Consider the following 14424-nt stretch of genomic DNA (forward strand, 5'->3'; position numbering starts at 1 on the left):
TGGTTTCTGGGTTATATCATCATGTGTGTTAATGGTCAGTTGTTGTTGGCTATTGTCGCTTCTCTGCCCAAAGGACTCCCTTTAACATCTCTTGTAAAGTTAGTCTGGTTTTAAAAAATCCTCTTAATTTCTGCTTATCTGGAAATGTCCTAATTTCACCATCGTATTTGAGGGATAATCTTGTTAGATACATAATTCTTGGTGGGAAACTTTTCTCTTTCATTGTTTTATATTTACCAACCCATTGCCTTCTCGCCTGCATGGTTTCTGTTGAGAAATCTAAGCTTAGTCTTATTAGTTTTCCCTTGTAGGTAACTTTTCATCTTTCCCATGCTGCTCTTGTAATTCTTTCTTTGTCTTTGGTTTTGATGAGTTTGATGATAGTATGTCTGGGTGATTTTCTTTTGGGGCCTATCCTGTTTGGGGTTCCCTGGACTTCCTGCCTGGATATATTCTCATCTTTTACCATACCAGGAAAATTCTCTTCCAACAAATCTTTGACAATATTCTCTGTGGTTTTATTTGTCTCTTCCTGTTCTGGAATTCTGATTACACATAGGTTATTCCTTTTGATGGTATCTCACAGGAACCTTAGGCTTTCTTCATTTTGTTTTGTTCTTTTTTCTGATTTATCCCTTTCCGAAGAAGTCTTCAGATATTTACCTTCAGTCTCCCTAATTCTGCCTTCCATTGATTCAATTCTGCTCCTTTGCTCATCTTATCTATTTCTGAAAATTTGGTATTAATCTTCTGGATTTCTATGTGTAGATTTGATATCATTTCTAATTTTTCATTATTTTGTAATTTTGTTCTTGTATTGTCTTTTAAAATTGTTCTAGGGTTTTCTCTGTGTTTTCCTTGATCTGCATCTCAATTTGTTGAAGATACCAAAATATAATTCTGTTAAATTCCTTACCAGAGAGTTCCAATGCTGTGTCTTCCTCAGGGATGTGTTTTGGGTCTGTATCCTGGTCCCTTGTTTCTACTGCTTTATCTTGCTTCTTTGTGTGGACCATGATGCTCTGTTGTCTCCAAGGCATTGTAACATTTTGTGTTTATATTTAATTGGTGATTGTATGTTGGAGTGATTTGCCCACGATTTTCATTTTCTTTGTTTTGTTTGTATGTTATCTACACAAGCAGGGTACTGTGCTCCTCTGTTCTCTAGTTGACAGCACTTATACACTCACCACCTATCTCTTTTCCTGTTGTCAGCCTCTCATATGTCCCTGCTGACCTTGGCAAACAGAGCCTATTCTTAGGTCTGAGAATGAGAATGGTATCACTTTAAAATCCAAAATGGTTGCCACTTGCAAAAATTCAAAATGGCTGTGCCCTTGGTCACTTTTAATATCCAAAATGGCTGCCACTTATAAACATTTGAAATGGATGCACCCTCAGTCACTTTAAATATCCAAAATGGCTGCCACGTGTGAACAATCAAAATGGCTGAGCCCTCCAGACAACAGATAAGTCCACAGCTCAGGTTGTCTCCCTCCTTGCTGTTTCCCTTCCTAGTCATAGGCCACCAGCACAGTCATCCCTGCAGCCCTTGGTTACCAGGGCTGATCTTTAGGTCAATTCTCAGGTCCCAACACCACTTGGAAATATTCAGGCTGTTGGTCCTGTCAGAGTAGCTGACAATCTGCAGCTCCGACCATCTCTGTACTCACTCTTTTCATTCAGGTTTTTCCACTAGTTGGTGTCTAATCCACTTCTGTATAGTTCCTTTCAAAGCTCAGGGCTCCAGGATTATCTTCTGTATCTCTGTCAATGGGCTTTTCTTTCCTTTGTTGAAGAGGGTCTGTGTCGCTTGTCTGCGTATTCCTCCATCTTATTGGAAGTCCCAGAAAGATGTTTCCTTGTGTTTTATTGACTATGCAAAAGTTTTCAATTGTGTGGATCATAACAAATTGATAACATTAAGAAGAATGGGAATTCCAGAATACTTAATTGCACTTATGAGAAACTTATACATAGACCAGGAGGCTATCGTTTGAACAGATCAAGGGGATACAACATGGCTTAAAATCAAGAAGGGAATGCATCAGGGATATATCCTTTCCCCATACTTACTCATTCTGTATGCTGAGCAAATAATCTGATAAGCTGGACTATATGAAGAAGAACATGGCATCAGGATTGGAGGAAGACTCATTAACTATCTGCAATATGCAGACAACACAATTTTGCTTGCTGAAAGTGAGGATGACTTGTAGCACTTACTGATGAAGATTGAAGACTACAGTCTGTAGTATGGATTACAAAAATCCTCACAGCAGGATCAATAAGCAGCATCACAATAAATGGAGAAAAGTTTGAAGTTGTCAAAGACTTCATATTACTAGGTTCTACAATCAACACCAATGGAATTAGCAGTCAAGAAATCAGACAATGTATAGCACTGGGTAAACGTGCTGCAAAAGACCTCTTTCAAGTGCTGAAGAGTAAAAATACCTCCTTGAAGACTAAGGTCCACCTGGCACAATCCATGGTATTTTCAATTGCCTCATATGTGTGTGAGAGCTGGACAATGAATACGGAAGACCAAAGAAGAGTTGATGCTTTCAGTAACCATGGACTGCTAAAAGAACTAACAAATCTGTCCTGGAAGAAATGCAGCCAGAATGCTCCTTGGAAGCGAGAATGGCCAGACTTGGTCTCATCTACTTTGGTCATGTTGTCAGAAGAGACCATTCCCTGGAGAAGGATGTCATGCTTGGTAAAGTGGAGGGTCAGTGAAAAAGGGGAAGGCCCTCTACAAGATGGATTGACACAGTGGCTACAAAATGGGCTCAGATATAGCAAAGATCATGGAGATGGCACAGGACCAGACGGTGTTTCATTCTGCTCTACATGGGGTTGCTATAAGGCAGAGATGACTGGACTGAGCCTAACAATAATAACAACAACATCCTCGCTTTTAATCAAACATTAGTGAGATCCAAAATACGGTTTAATTTTTTTTTTTAATTTCAATAATTTCTAGCAAGTGAGTGTTGCCTTTTAGCACTCACAGCCTGTCTTATGCTTGTTTCCTATTTCTCCCTCTTGGTAGATACACGTTTCTTTTAGTCCTTGGGCAGTGTGTATGTAGTGCCCTTCCACAAACTAAGTTATCATGTCCATGAGGAGTGTCAGTTCCACCCAATCTGATGTGCATGTGACAATAGAAGGTCCTGGGGAGGGGAAGAATGAGGAGACTGTGCCAAAACATACCCATCCCCTCACAGAAGTCAGAATAGCTCACATTGTTTAGACTTCTCTGTTTTTGTTGTTGTTATTTGCCATCGAGTCAGCCCCGACTCATAACGACCCCTCCTTCTCTAGGGGAAAAATAAAAAACCTAACTGCTATCGAGTCACATCTGACTCATAGTGACCCCTCCTTGGATTTCTGAGGCAGTATTTCTACAGAAGTAGATAGCCCAATCTTCCTTCCATCTCTATGAAAAAGAGAATGCTAAATAGGAAAAAATTAACAAAAGATTTTCATTTTCCTTTGTAGTTCCATGTATCCCATAGACAATTTAAAGAAATCAACTTAGTTTAATTAAAGGTATATATAGAGAGATATATTTAATTTTACAGATTCATTATCAGGGTTATGACTTCCCTTTCCACTAAAGAGTATGAATATATTGTATTTTAGGGTACCCTGAATTGTTTTGTAAATTCTTTAGGAGCAAAAGGAAACAATAGATATCAGGTGGGGCCTGCAAGAAGATAACAAAATGTTCTTTTCATTAACTAGAATAGGAAAGTGCTAGGATAAGCTATTTGTTTCACCGATCATACATTTTGTTAGGCATAAGGTAAGGTATGAGTAATTTTAAAGCATTGACCACCTAGAAACTATAGTTTGGGGCATAAGAAGATATGGGGAGATATAGTATACACAAGTACTGTTCTGCATCTTCCATGAGTAGCGACTTGGGTCTTGAAAACTTGGGAGAGGCCATGTAAGACACAACTACTGGTCTCTCCTTATCAGGAGCAAAGTAGAGTGAGGAAAATCAAAGACACAGGGAAACAGTCCAAAGGATTAACAGACTAACCTCAGTCTATATGATCCAGAGATTAGAAGAACTAGATGGTGCCTGGCTATCAATGCCAGCCACTAGAGCAGGGATCAAAATTAAAGATCCTAGAAAGAGTGGGAGAAAAATGTGGAACAAAACTCATAATCAAAAAGGAAAAAAACAAAAACAAACAGGCTTTCTAGTCTGATAAGAGGCTGGTGAAGTACTTGAGACTATGACCCCGAGTCACCCTTCAGGCCTGGAATTAAACTCACTCCTGTGGCTTAACTCTCAGCCAAACAATAGATGGGCATACAAGCTGGAAACTTAACACCAGGGAGACATGCTCCTTAAAAAAAAAAAAAAAAATCAATCATGGGCAATCAAAATGGCAGTATTTGCATAGTTGGAAAGGTAGTTAGACAGGCATGCATAGTGAAAAATGACACAGGGAAAGGGTAACCACAGGGAAGAAGTGGGAGTAGAGCTATGCACTGTGGGGAATATAACTAGTGTCACAAAACAATATGTGTATGTGTTCAAAAAAGAAGAAGAAGATACAGGATTATGGGAAGAGGTGATTATACTTCATTGTCCTGCAACAGGCTCTGTGAGAGCAGGGTACTGTTTCTGAGATAGGTCTAACAAGGACCCCTTGTCTCCCATCATTGGATTTCCTGTGCCCTCATTCCTGTCTTCAATGCTGTCTTCAATGCAGGATGGCACATATGGGCTGAATTGTGCTGAGCGCTGTGACTGCAGCCATGCCGATGGCTGCCACCCCACCACGGGCCATTGTCGCTGCCTCCCTGGATGGTCAGGTGAGATCCAAAGGTGCTATTGGAAATTTAGTAGAAACAGCCAACATAATGCCTAAGCTATTATTCCTTGCTACTCCAGAGATACACACAGGTCTTTTCCAAAAAATTGAAAATACAATAATGTCTTCAGTGAATTTATGACATATTTTTATCCAAGAAATATTGCTAGATCTAGTTAATTCTTAAGCAGGGACGGTTTTGTGGGGATTTCTGTAGGGACAGCTATGCTGAGCCCATATATAAGATCCTATTGTCAGTATTCAAGCAGGAAGGTGAGAAAAACGAAAATTGCCATGAAAATCTCAGCAAAATCTCTGTGGTATTTTTTAAACACTGAGGAAAGAATGACTGAAAATAAAGCATAAGCTAGATTTAACTCACTGTCATCAAGTCGATTCTGACCCATAGCAACTAGCAACCCCTATTGGGTTTCCAAGGCTATAAATTTTTATGGAAGCAGACTGCCCCATCTTTGTTACGCAGAGTAGCTGGTGGGTTTTAACCACAACCTTTTGATTAACAGCTAAAGGCCTTAATCACTACACACCCAGAGCTGCTTAGGCTTGCCTGGTGAGGAACAAAAATGTTAATATGATTAATATGTGTTGTTGTTATTGTTGTTAGGTGCCATCGAGTTGGCTCCAACTCATAGTGACCCTGTGTACAACAGAATGAAACACTGCCTGGTCATGCACCATCTTCACAATCCTTGCTATACTTGAACCCACTGTCACTGCCACTGTGTCAATCCATCTTGTTGAGGGTCTTCCCCTTTTCTGCAGACCCTCTACTTTGCCAAGCATGATATCCTTCCCCAGGGAATAATCCCTTCTGACAACATGACCAAAGTAGGTGAGACAAAGTCTGGCATTTCTCACTTCCAAGATGCGTTCTGGCTATACTTCTTCCCAAATAGATTTGTCCATTATTCTGGCAGTCCATAGTATTTTCAGTATTCTTTGCCAACACTACAATTCAAAGGCATCAACTCTTTTTCAGTCTTCCTTATTTATTGTCCAGCTTTCACATGCATATGAGGTGACTGAAAATACTATGGCTTGGGTTAGGAGCACCTTAGTGTTCAAAGTGACATCTTTGCTTCCTAACACTTGAAAGAGGTCATTTGCAGCAGCAGCAGATTTGCCGCATCCAATACAATGTCTGATTTCTTGACTGCTACTTCCATGGGCATTGATTCTGGATCCAAGTAAAATGAAATCCCTGACAATTTCAATCTTTTTCCACTTACCATGATGTTGCTTATGGATCCCGTTGCAAGGATTTTTGTTTTTTTAGGTTGAGGTGTAATCCATACTGCAGACTGTAATCTTTGATCTTCATCAGTAAATGCTTAAGTCATCTTTACTTTCAGCAAGCAAGATTGTGCATCTGTACATCGCAGATTGTTGATGAGTGTTCCCCTAGTCCTGATGCCACATTCTTCTTCCTATAGTCCAGCTCATCCAATTATTTGCTCAGCAATGAGATTGAATAAGTATGGTGAAAGGATACAACCCTGATGCACACCTTTCCTGATTTAAAACCATGAAGTATCCTTGTTCTGCTTGAGTGATGGCCTCTTGGTCTATGTGCAGGTTCCTTATGAACACGATTAAGTGTTATGGAATTCCCATTCTGCACAATGTTATCCATAATTTGTTATGACCCACACAGTCAAATGCCTTTGTATAGTCAATGAAACACAGGTAAACATGTTTCTGGTATTCTTTGCTTTCAGCCAAGATCCATATGACATTAGCAGTGATATCCCTCATTCCATGTCCTCTTCTGAACCCAGCTTGAATTTCTGGCAGTTCCCTATCAATATACTGCTGCAACCATTTTTGCATTACCATCAGCAGAATTTTTCTTGCATGTGATATTAATAATATTTATTGTTTGATAATTTTCTCATTCTGTTTAATCACTTTTTTAGGAATGGGCACAAATATCGATCTCTTCCAGTCAGTTGGCCAAGTAGCTGTCTTCCAAATTTCTTGGCATAAATGAGTAAACACCTCCAGCATTACATCCATTTGTTGAAACATTCAGTGAGTATTCTGTCAATTCCTGGAGACTTGTTTTTGCCAGTTCCTTCAGTGCAGCTTGGACTTCTTCCTCCAAAACAATTGGTCCTTGGTTATGTGCTACCTCCTGAAATAGTTGAACATTGACCAGTTCTTTTTGGTACAGAGATTCTATGCATTCCTTACATCTTCTTTTGATGCTTCTTGCATCATTCAGTACTTTGCCCATGAATCCTTCAGTATTGCAACTCAAAGCTTGAATTTATTCTTCAGTTTTTCAGCTTGAGAAATGCCAAGTGCATTCTTCCCTTTTTATTTTCTAACTGCAAGTCTTTGCACATTTCATTATAATACTTTATCTTTTCAAGCTGCCCTTTGGAATTGTCTGTTCAGTTCTTTCATCTCGTCATTTCTTCCATACACGTGTAACAGACAATACATTTTAACTACTCTACATTCAAGTGCAAGTTTTAGATTCTCTTCTGTCATCCATATTGATCTTTTCTTCCTTTCCTGCCTTTTTAATGACCATTTGCTTTCTTCATGTATGATGTTTCTTGATATCAGGTAGGATATAATCCAGGTCATATAAATTCAGGTGGGATATAATCGAGGTCATATTTTGACTGTTGTGGACTTGTTTTAATTTTCTTCAGCTTCATATTGAACTTATATATCAGCAATTGATGGTCTATTCCACAGTCAGCTCCTGACCTTGTTTTGACTGAAGATACTGAGCTTCTCCATTGCCTCTTTCCACAGCTGTGGTATTTCTGATTGCTGTTTATTCTATCTGACAAGGTCCATGTGGTAGTTAAGTTTGTGTGTCAACATGGCTGGGTCTGGTTGAGTGGCTGGACAGCTGGATGTAATTATTCCCCATAGTGAGACTGGTAATTAACCCCATAGTGGAATCTATTGGAGCAGCTGAGTAGCTGCTTTAGGGATGTGGTCTGCTTCCAGTATATAAGAAGCAACTTTAAGGAAGGTCTCCAGCTTTTTGGCATACTTGAATCCTGCATGTAGCCGAGTCATTGTTCATCAACCTGCCATGCTCTGCCAATCTTGGGGCTTTCAATGGACTTGAATTAATGGCCTGCCATGTGGTTTGGGAACATTGGGACTGTGCTTTTTACTTGTTCACCTTGGGTTTGTGAGCCTCAGCAGCCAGCAGCTGCCTGAGTGAAGAAAGCCTCCAGCTTCAGTGGGCCAGGATCCAGAGGGAGAGCCAAAGCCCAAGATCAAGAGGCTTTCACTCAGCCCCTAAAGCCTGGTGCTTTGAACTCGGACTACTAGCCTCCAAAACTGTGAGAAAATAAATTCCTGTTTGTTTAAGCCCACCCATTTGTGGTATAGTCCTCTCAGGGTGGCCAAAACAGTCCACATGTGTAGCGACCATTTATGTTGTTGGGAAAAGGTATTTGTGATGAATAAGTTACTGATCTTGCAAAATTCTGTCGTGTGACCTCCAGCATCATTTCTATTACCCAGGCCATATTTTCCAACTACCAATGATTCTTTGTTGTTTCCAACTTTTGCATTCCAATTACCAGTAATCATCAATACATCTTGATTGCATGGTTGGTCAATTTCAGACTGCAGAAATTGGTAACAATTTTCAATTTCTTCATCTTTTGTTTTAGTGGTTGATGTGTAAATTTGAATAATACTACTATTAACTGGTCTTCTGTGTAGGTGTATAGATATTATCCTATCACTGACAGTATTGTACTTCAGGATACATCTTGAAACATTATTTTTGGTGATGAATGTGACACCATTCTTCTTCAGTTTGTTATTGCCAGCAGAGTAGACCATATCATTTTCTGACTCAAAATGGCCAATACTAGTCCATTTCATCTCACTAATGCCTATGATAATGACCTTTATGTGCTCCATTTCATTTTTGACAACTTCCAATTTTCCTAAATTCGTACTTCATACATTTCACATTCCCATTATCAAGGGATATTTGCAGCTGTTTCTTCTCATTTTAAGTCATGCCACATCAGCAAATGAAGGTCCCCAAAGCTTTAGCCCATCTACATCATTAAGGTAGACTTTAATTTGAGGAGGCAGCTCTTCCCTAGTCATATTTTGAATGCCTTCCAACCTGAGGGGCTCATCTTCTGGCACTATATCTGACAATGTTTCACTACTATTTATAAAGTTTTCCGGTAATATATTAGACAGTGTTTCACCGGTATTCATCAAGTTTTCACTGGCCAACTCTTTGAAAAGTGGATGGTTCCATCCTTCTTCCTAGTCTGTCTCAGTCTGGAAGCTCCACTGAAACCTGTCCACCATGAGTGACTCTGCTGTTATTTAAAATACTGGTGGCATAGCCTCCAGCCTCACAGCAACACACAGGCCACCACAGTAGGACAAAGTGATAGACGAGTGGTGGATGATTGTTATATAGATATTAAAATTGTTTGCTAGAAATAAAAGATTTTAAACTTTATTTTCTTGTATTATTTAAGTCATGACATATTCATAAAATAGATTAGTACCAATTTTCTAACTACAGGGTGGGAGTTTCTCCTTATTTATATGCCTTTGTGGTTTCAGCCAGGAAGTTCATCAAACTAACAGTGATCCTGGAAGCACTATAGTTTTTGCATATAATATACATACTTGGAAGATGTCATTAAATGTCCAAGCAAATTGGGATCTTGCTCTTCTTTTTTTTATACATCAAGTCAAGCTTATTCTAAAAAGACAAAACAAACAAAAATAAGTAATAGAATTTTAAATATTTAATAAGAAAAATTACCAGTGGGAATGCATTGTTGTTGTTGTTGTTGTTTGCCGTCGAGTCGGGAATGCATTAGGAAAATTACTTAACATTGGGATGAATGAATGGAATAGAGTCATGAATATTCATTTCTACCAAAAATAAATTATTGGTTTTTGGTGGAGTAGTGCCTAAGGCATGTGACTGCTAACCAGAAGGCTGACGATTCAAACCCACCAGCCACTCCTCAGAAGGAAGGTTGGGCAATCTACTTCCTTAGTGATACTGCCTCAGAAACCCAAGGAGGGGTCACTATGAGTCAGATCCAGCTCAATAGCATTGAGTTTGATGTACCAACTTACAGTGAAATTCTGTTAAACTAGAGACTAGTACCATCTTTTGAAAAGACCATTATTTCCCTATTGAATTGTCTTTACTATCTTGTTGAAAATGGATAGATAGTGGTTTATGTGTGAGCTTATTTCTGGAAGCTCAATTGTATTCCATTGATCTATCTGTCTGTCCTTGTGCCAGTACCACAATATCTAGATTACTATAGCTTTTAGTAGGTTTTGAAATCAGAAAGTATGAGTGCTCCAACTTTGTTCTTATTTTTTATTATTTGGGCTGTTATGTCTTTGAAATTCTATATACATTTTAGAATCAGTCTGTTTCTGCAAAGAAGAAAGCTAAAATATAATGGAGATTTCATTGAATCTATAAATCATTTGGGAAGTATTTCCATCTTAACAATATTATGTCTTCCAATCCATAAACATGGAATGTCACCAGCAACCTCTTCAGTAGAAGGGACTCTATTAGTCCCTTAGGCTTTGTTGAGAGGTTCATTGATTTCTGACCCAGTAAACTGAGATAAATTGTCACTGCTTAATTTCTCCTTTCTGAGAGCTACTTTGGAAAACAGACCAAAGCTGCTATAAATGAATTTATTTTCTGTTATTAGGAGCTTCTCACAGATATAGGGAGCTCTGGTGGCATAGGGCCTAAGGCATTTGACTGCTAACCAGAAGGCTGGTGGTTCAAACCCACCAGCTACAAGACTCCCTAGCACTGTAATTCTCCCTTAACTTGGAAGAGCTAAGACAACTCTGACTTCACAATATGCAATTTCACCTTGCTGGGTGTTGTAGTTAAATTTGTGTGTCAACTTGGCTGGGCCTGGTTAAGTGGCTGGGCAGCTGGATGTAGTATTTCCCATGATGAAACTGGTAATCAACTCCATGGTGGAATCTACTGTGAGCAGCTGAGTAACTGCCTTAGGAATGTGACCTGCTTCCTGTATATAAGGAGAAGCCTTGGGGAATGGTTCATGCTTGAACCCTGCATACAGCCCTATCATTGTTCAGCAGTCTGCCATGTTTTGTCAATCTTGGGACTTCCAATGGACTTGAATTAATGGCCTGCAATGTGATTTGGTAACATCGGGACTGTGCCTTTTTACTTGTCAATCTTGGGCTTGTCGGTCTCAGCAGCCAGTAGCTGTCTGAGTAAAGAAAAGCTTCTAGCTTCAGTGGGCCAAGAGCAGGAGACAGAGCTGAAGCCCAAGGTTGAGCGCCTTTCACCCAGCCCCTAAAGCCTGGCACTTTGAACTCAGACTTAAGGCCTCCAAACTGTAGAAGAATAAAGTCCTGTTTGTTAAAGCCATTCCACCTGTGGTATATTCCTGTCAGAGCAGCACTAGGTAATCAAAACCCTGGGTTTTTGTTATGTTTTCAGTTACTGAGTATTATAATTGCATCACACCATGGGACTAAAGCAGATTTTGTGACTTCACCAGGATTCTTGACATTCTCAAATGGAGAGTCCAGCATTCATTTCTACATGACCACACTGAGGCAAAAGAGCATTTTTACCCCTGGTGAATTCAGAGGACAGTTCCTTTGTTTTGGGCTATACTCCACCAAATCTACATTTGTCTTACAAATATAGGAAGAATGTGAGGTGATCCCGAACACACCAGTGAAAGACATACCCTAATACACATGGAAAAAAGCAGGAGATATGATTTGTCCTGGAGCCAGCCAGAAAATGTGTTAGTTGCATTCCAAAGTCTGGGTCATGGGGTAAGACAAATTATCCCATATGGCCTTAGACCTATCAGGCTCCTGCGGGAATGCAGTGACTTTGTCACACAACGTAATCTTGTAATCCAGTTGTCCATCTGTGACTGGCCTGCTTCTCCAAGAGGAAATGTAGCTTTGCTGTCTCATGTTGCTTTAGTCAAGTCTTGCCCACAATCTTTTTGCTTCACAGCCTATAAGCCATTGTTGCTCTGAGGCCAGACAGGTTGTCCCACTGACTTATTTCTCTGGGTCTTCTGTTGTAGGCGGTTAGTCTAAACACATCTAAGCCTACTATAACTATTTCTTTAGTGAGGTTATGCTCCACACTCACAGAACACACTTGGTATGAGCAAACATACATAGGGGAAAAGAAAATTACTCATATTTTAAAAAGCACCCTACAAGAAGATCAAGAAATGCTTGATTTTTCTAAAAGAAAACAAAAGCAGATTCTATTATTTATACAGAACACTATTTCATTTTCAACACTTGATAGACATATACTTTCTCATCATTAGTTTTGTTTTGAGTAAGTACCTAATAAGGACCTTTCTCAATATCATGAAAGCTTTGCTTTTCATTTAGACACTAGACTTAGGGCTAAATAACTATCATAAGCCCTGGAAGCAAGTAATTCTGTTTCCTCTCTTCCTTTTTGTTCTAGGTAAAATGTTAAATATCACATGGTAGCCGGCCGTGAGGTAACAGTGAAGTTTTTGTGAAGAAATCAGTGAAATCTAATGCAGGGCTGTGAGCTCTTCCTCTGACCAAATAAACAAGATGATGTAGTGGTACTGGCAGTCCTCCACACCGCTGAGGACACTATGGGGAGAAGCTATTCAGGCCTCCCAGTTTGGAGCCAGGGATAAGAGTGAGGAGATCGTTATCCCTTCTCACAAAGAAATTGCCGAAGCTATACCCTAACCTGAAATTCTAAGGAAGTCAGCTTGCTTTCTTAGCTTATAGGTCATGCACCATCCCTAATAACTTCACCCTGTTGCCTCATGGTTGACTGTCTTTTACTCATAAAAGAACTATACTTGATGGTCTTATTTCACCTGTTCATAAAGTAAGTCTTCAAAATGTACTGTCAGAAAGATTAACCAAAACAAAAGTTGAATCTGACATCCTTGTTAATTTTTCAAAAGCAATGTACTGTTTTTCAAAAGGCTTGCACTTTTATTATATGGATTTATTTTAAATTTTAATTTATTAGAATGATTTGCCATAGACTATCTATCCAGAAAAAGGCAGATTGCAGTTAACACATGAGAAAAAAATTTAAAAAATCCATCCAGGATGTAAGATATAGGCTGTGTCCTGGGCCCATTCTAGGATTCCTCTTCTACACACACAGAGAGACACACGGATACACAGCTATGGTCAAGGAAATATAATTAGCTTTATGTGTATGTATTCATATGGCTTCAGTATAGCTGAGTAGGACAGAAACATGTACATATTTTCTTCTTTTCTGCTCTGATTTCAGTCAGCCAAAACACCTATTTGCTGAGCTTTACAACCAATCAAGATTTCACTCAGGCTGGTCTAGGAACCAACCTGTTCAGTCTCCAACCTGGTTCCCAGCCCTGACTAAGTCAAAGTCACCTGGGTACTCTTTTAACTTGCTTATTTCAGGTCCCCATCCCATACCTAATGAATGAGAATCTGAAGAGTGGGTGAGGAGGAGAATGGAGCCACTGCCATCTCATAAAGCACCTTTGGCACAAACCTGGAAATAGTTTGGAAATCTCTCAGGGTCTACTTCTTCACAGATGGAGTGCAGGCTAAATTATACCCTGACTTTCCCCCTTGGCCATAGGTTCTTGTATGTGCACAACTTGCACAACCTCACTTATTTTGTCATTTTAAAGTTGTTCTGCTGGCCTGTGTAGTAGCAGATAGCAGTCTGTAGACTGGCCTCAGCTACGCCTTGTTTCTCTAGTTACTGAAGAGGGTGGAGTCCATCGGAGCATTTCTTTCACAAAAATCTTTTTACCATTGGGAAAAAAAGAGAAGAGGGGGCTTGAGCAGCCATTCACATCAGAATTTTTTAAAAGTTAAATACTAAGCTCAGGAAAAAAAGATTAGGATGTCAAATAAACCTCTATAAGTCTTGGAGAAAGGAAAGAAACTATTAGGCATGGTGTGAAGGTAAGGAGGGGAAAGAAGCGTGTGAGGTGAGTTGGGGTGCTCACCTAAGAAGAGGGCATTGGAAGGAGGAGACTTCAGGCACATTTATGACAGGAATTGCTTTTCCATTCTTCTCACCAAGCAGATCTAGTCCTGGTGTAGCCCCATCCCTTGTCTAGAAGAGACAGCTCTCCTTCCCAGAGACAGACCAAGTTTGACCAGTTGAGTAAGTGAATGGCTATCAGCTATTTCAGGAGCTGTTTGGTCCCCAACATTGTTTCTGATAGGGTTTAATGGTGCCTGAGTTATAATGAGGGGAGACCTGCCTTCCTTGTCCTGTGACAGCTAAGTACAAATTCAAGCAGTGTCACAGTACCCAGTAAGTAAGGTAAGTTTGAACTTACTTATGTTTATTTACTAATCTGTAAAAAAGTGAGCAATTGCACTTTTTTTTTTTTTTTTTTTTACCACATCAAAGATCCTGCTTCTAGCTCTGGTTAGCATGGGTCTCTCTCTCAACCCCAAAGCATCTTCCTACAGAATTAAAGTCTCTTTTCAAATATACGATCCCTGACAGGGATAGAATACCCAGTAAGTAGGA

General features: G+C 39.6%; 1 protein-coding gene across 1 annotated transcript in view; it reads left to right on the forward strand.

Annotated features, from left to right (window-relative positions):
• Positions 1–14424, forward strand: part of MEGF10 (multiple EGF like domains 10) — a 226316-nt gene that overhangs the window by 168161 nt on the left and 43731 nt on the right. Inside the window, exon 12 of the mRNA XM_007947463.2 lies at positions 4740–4842. Within this exon, the coding sequence (XP_007945654.1) occupies positions 4740–4842 (103 nt within the window). The remainder of the gene's footprint in view (positions 1–4739; positions 4843–14424) is intronic.

The sequence above is a fragment of the Orycteropus afer genome, unplaced genomic scaffold (genome assembly GCF_000298275.1).
Source record: "Orycteropus afer afer isolate SDZICR_OR568_19922 unplaced genomic scaffold, OryAfe1.0 scaffold00185, whole genome shotgun sequence".
NCBI classification, from domain to species: Eukaryota; Metazoa; Chordata; class Mammalia; order Tubulidentata; family Orycteropodidae; genus Orycteropus; species Orycteropus afer.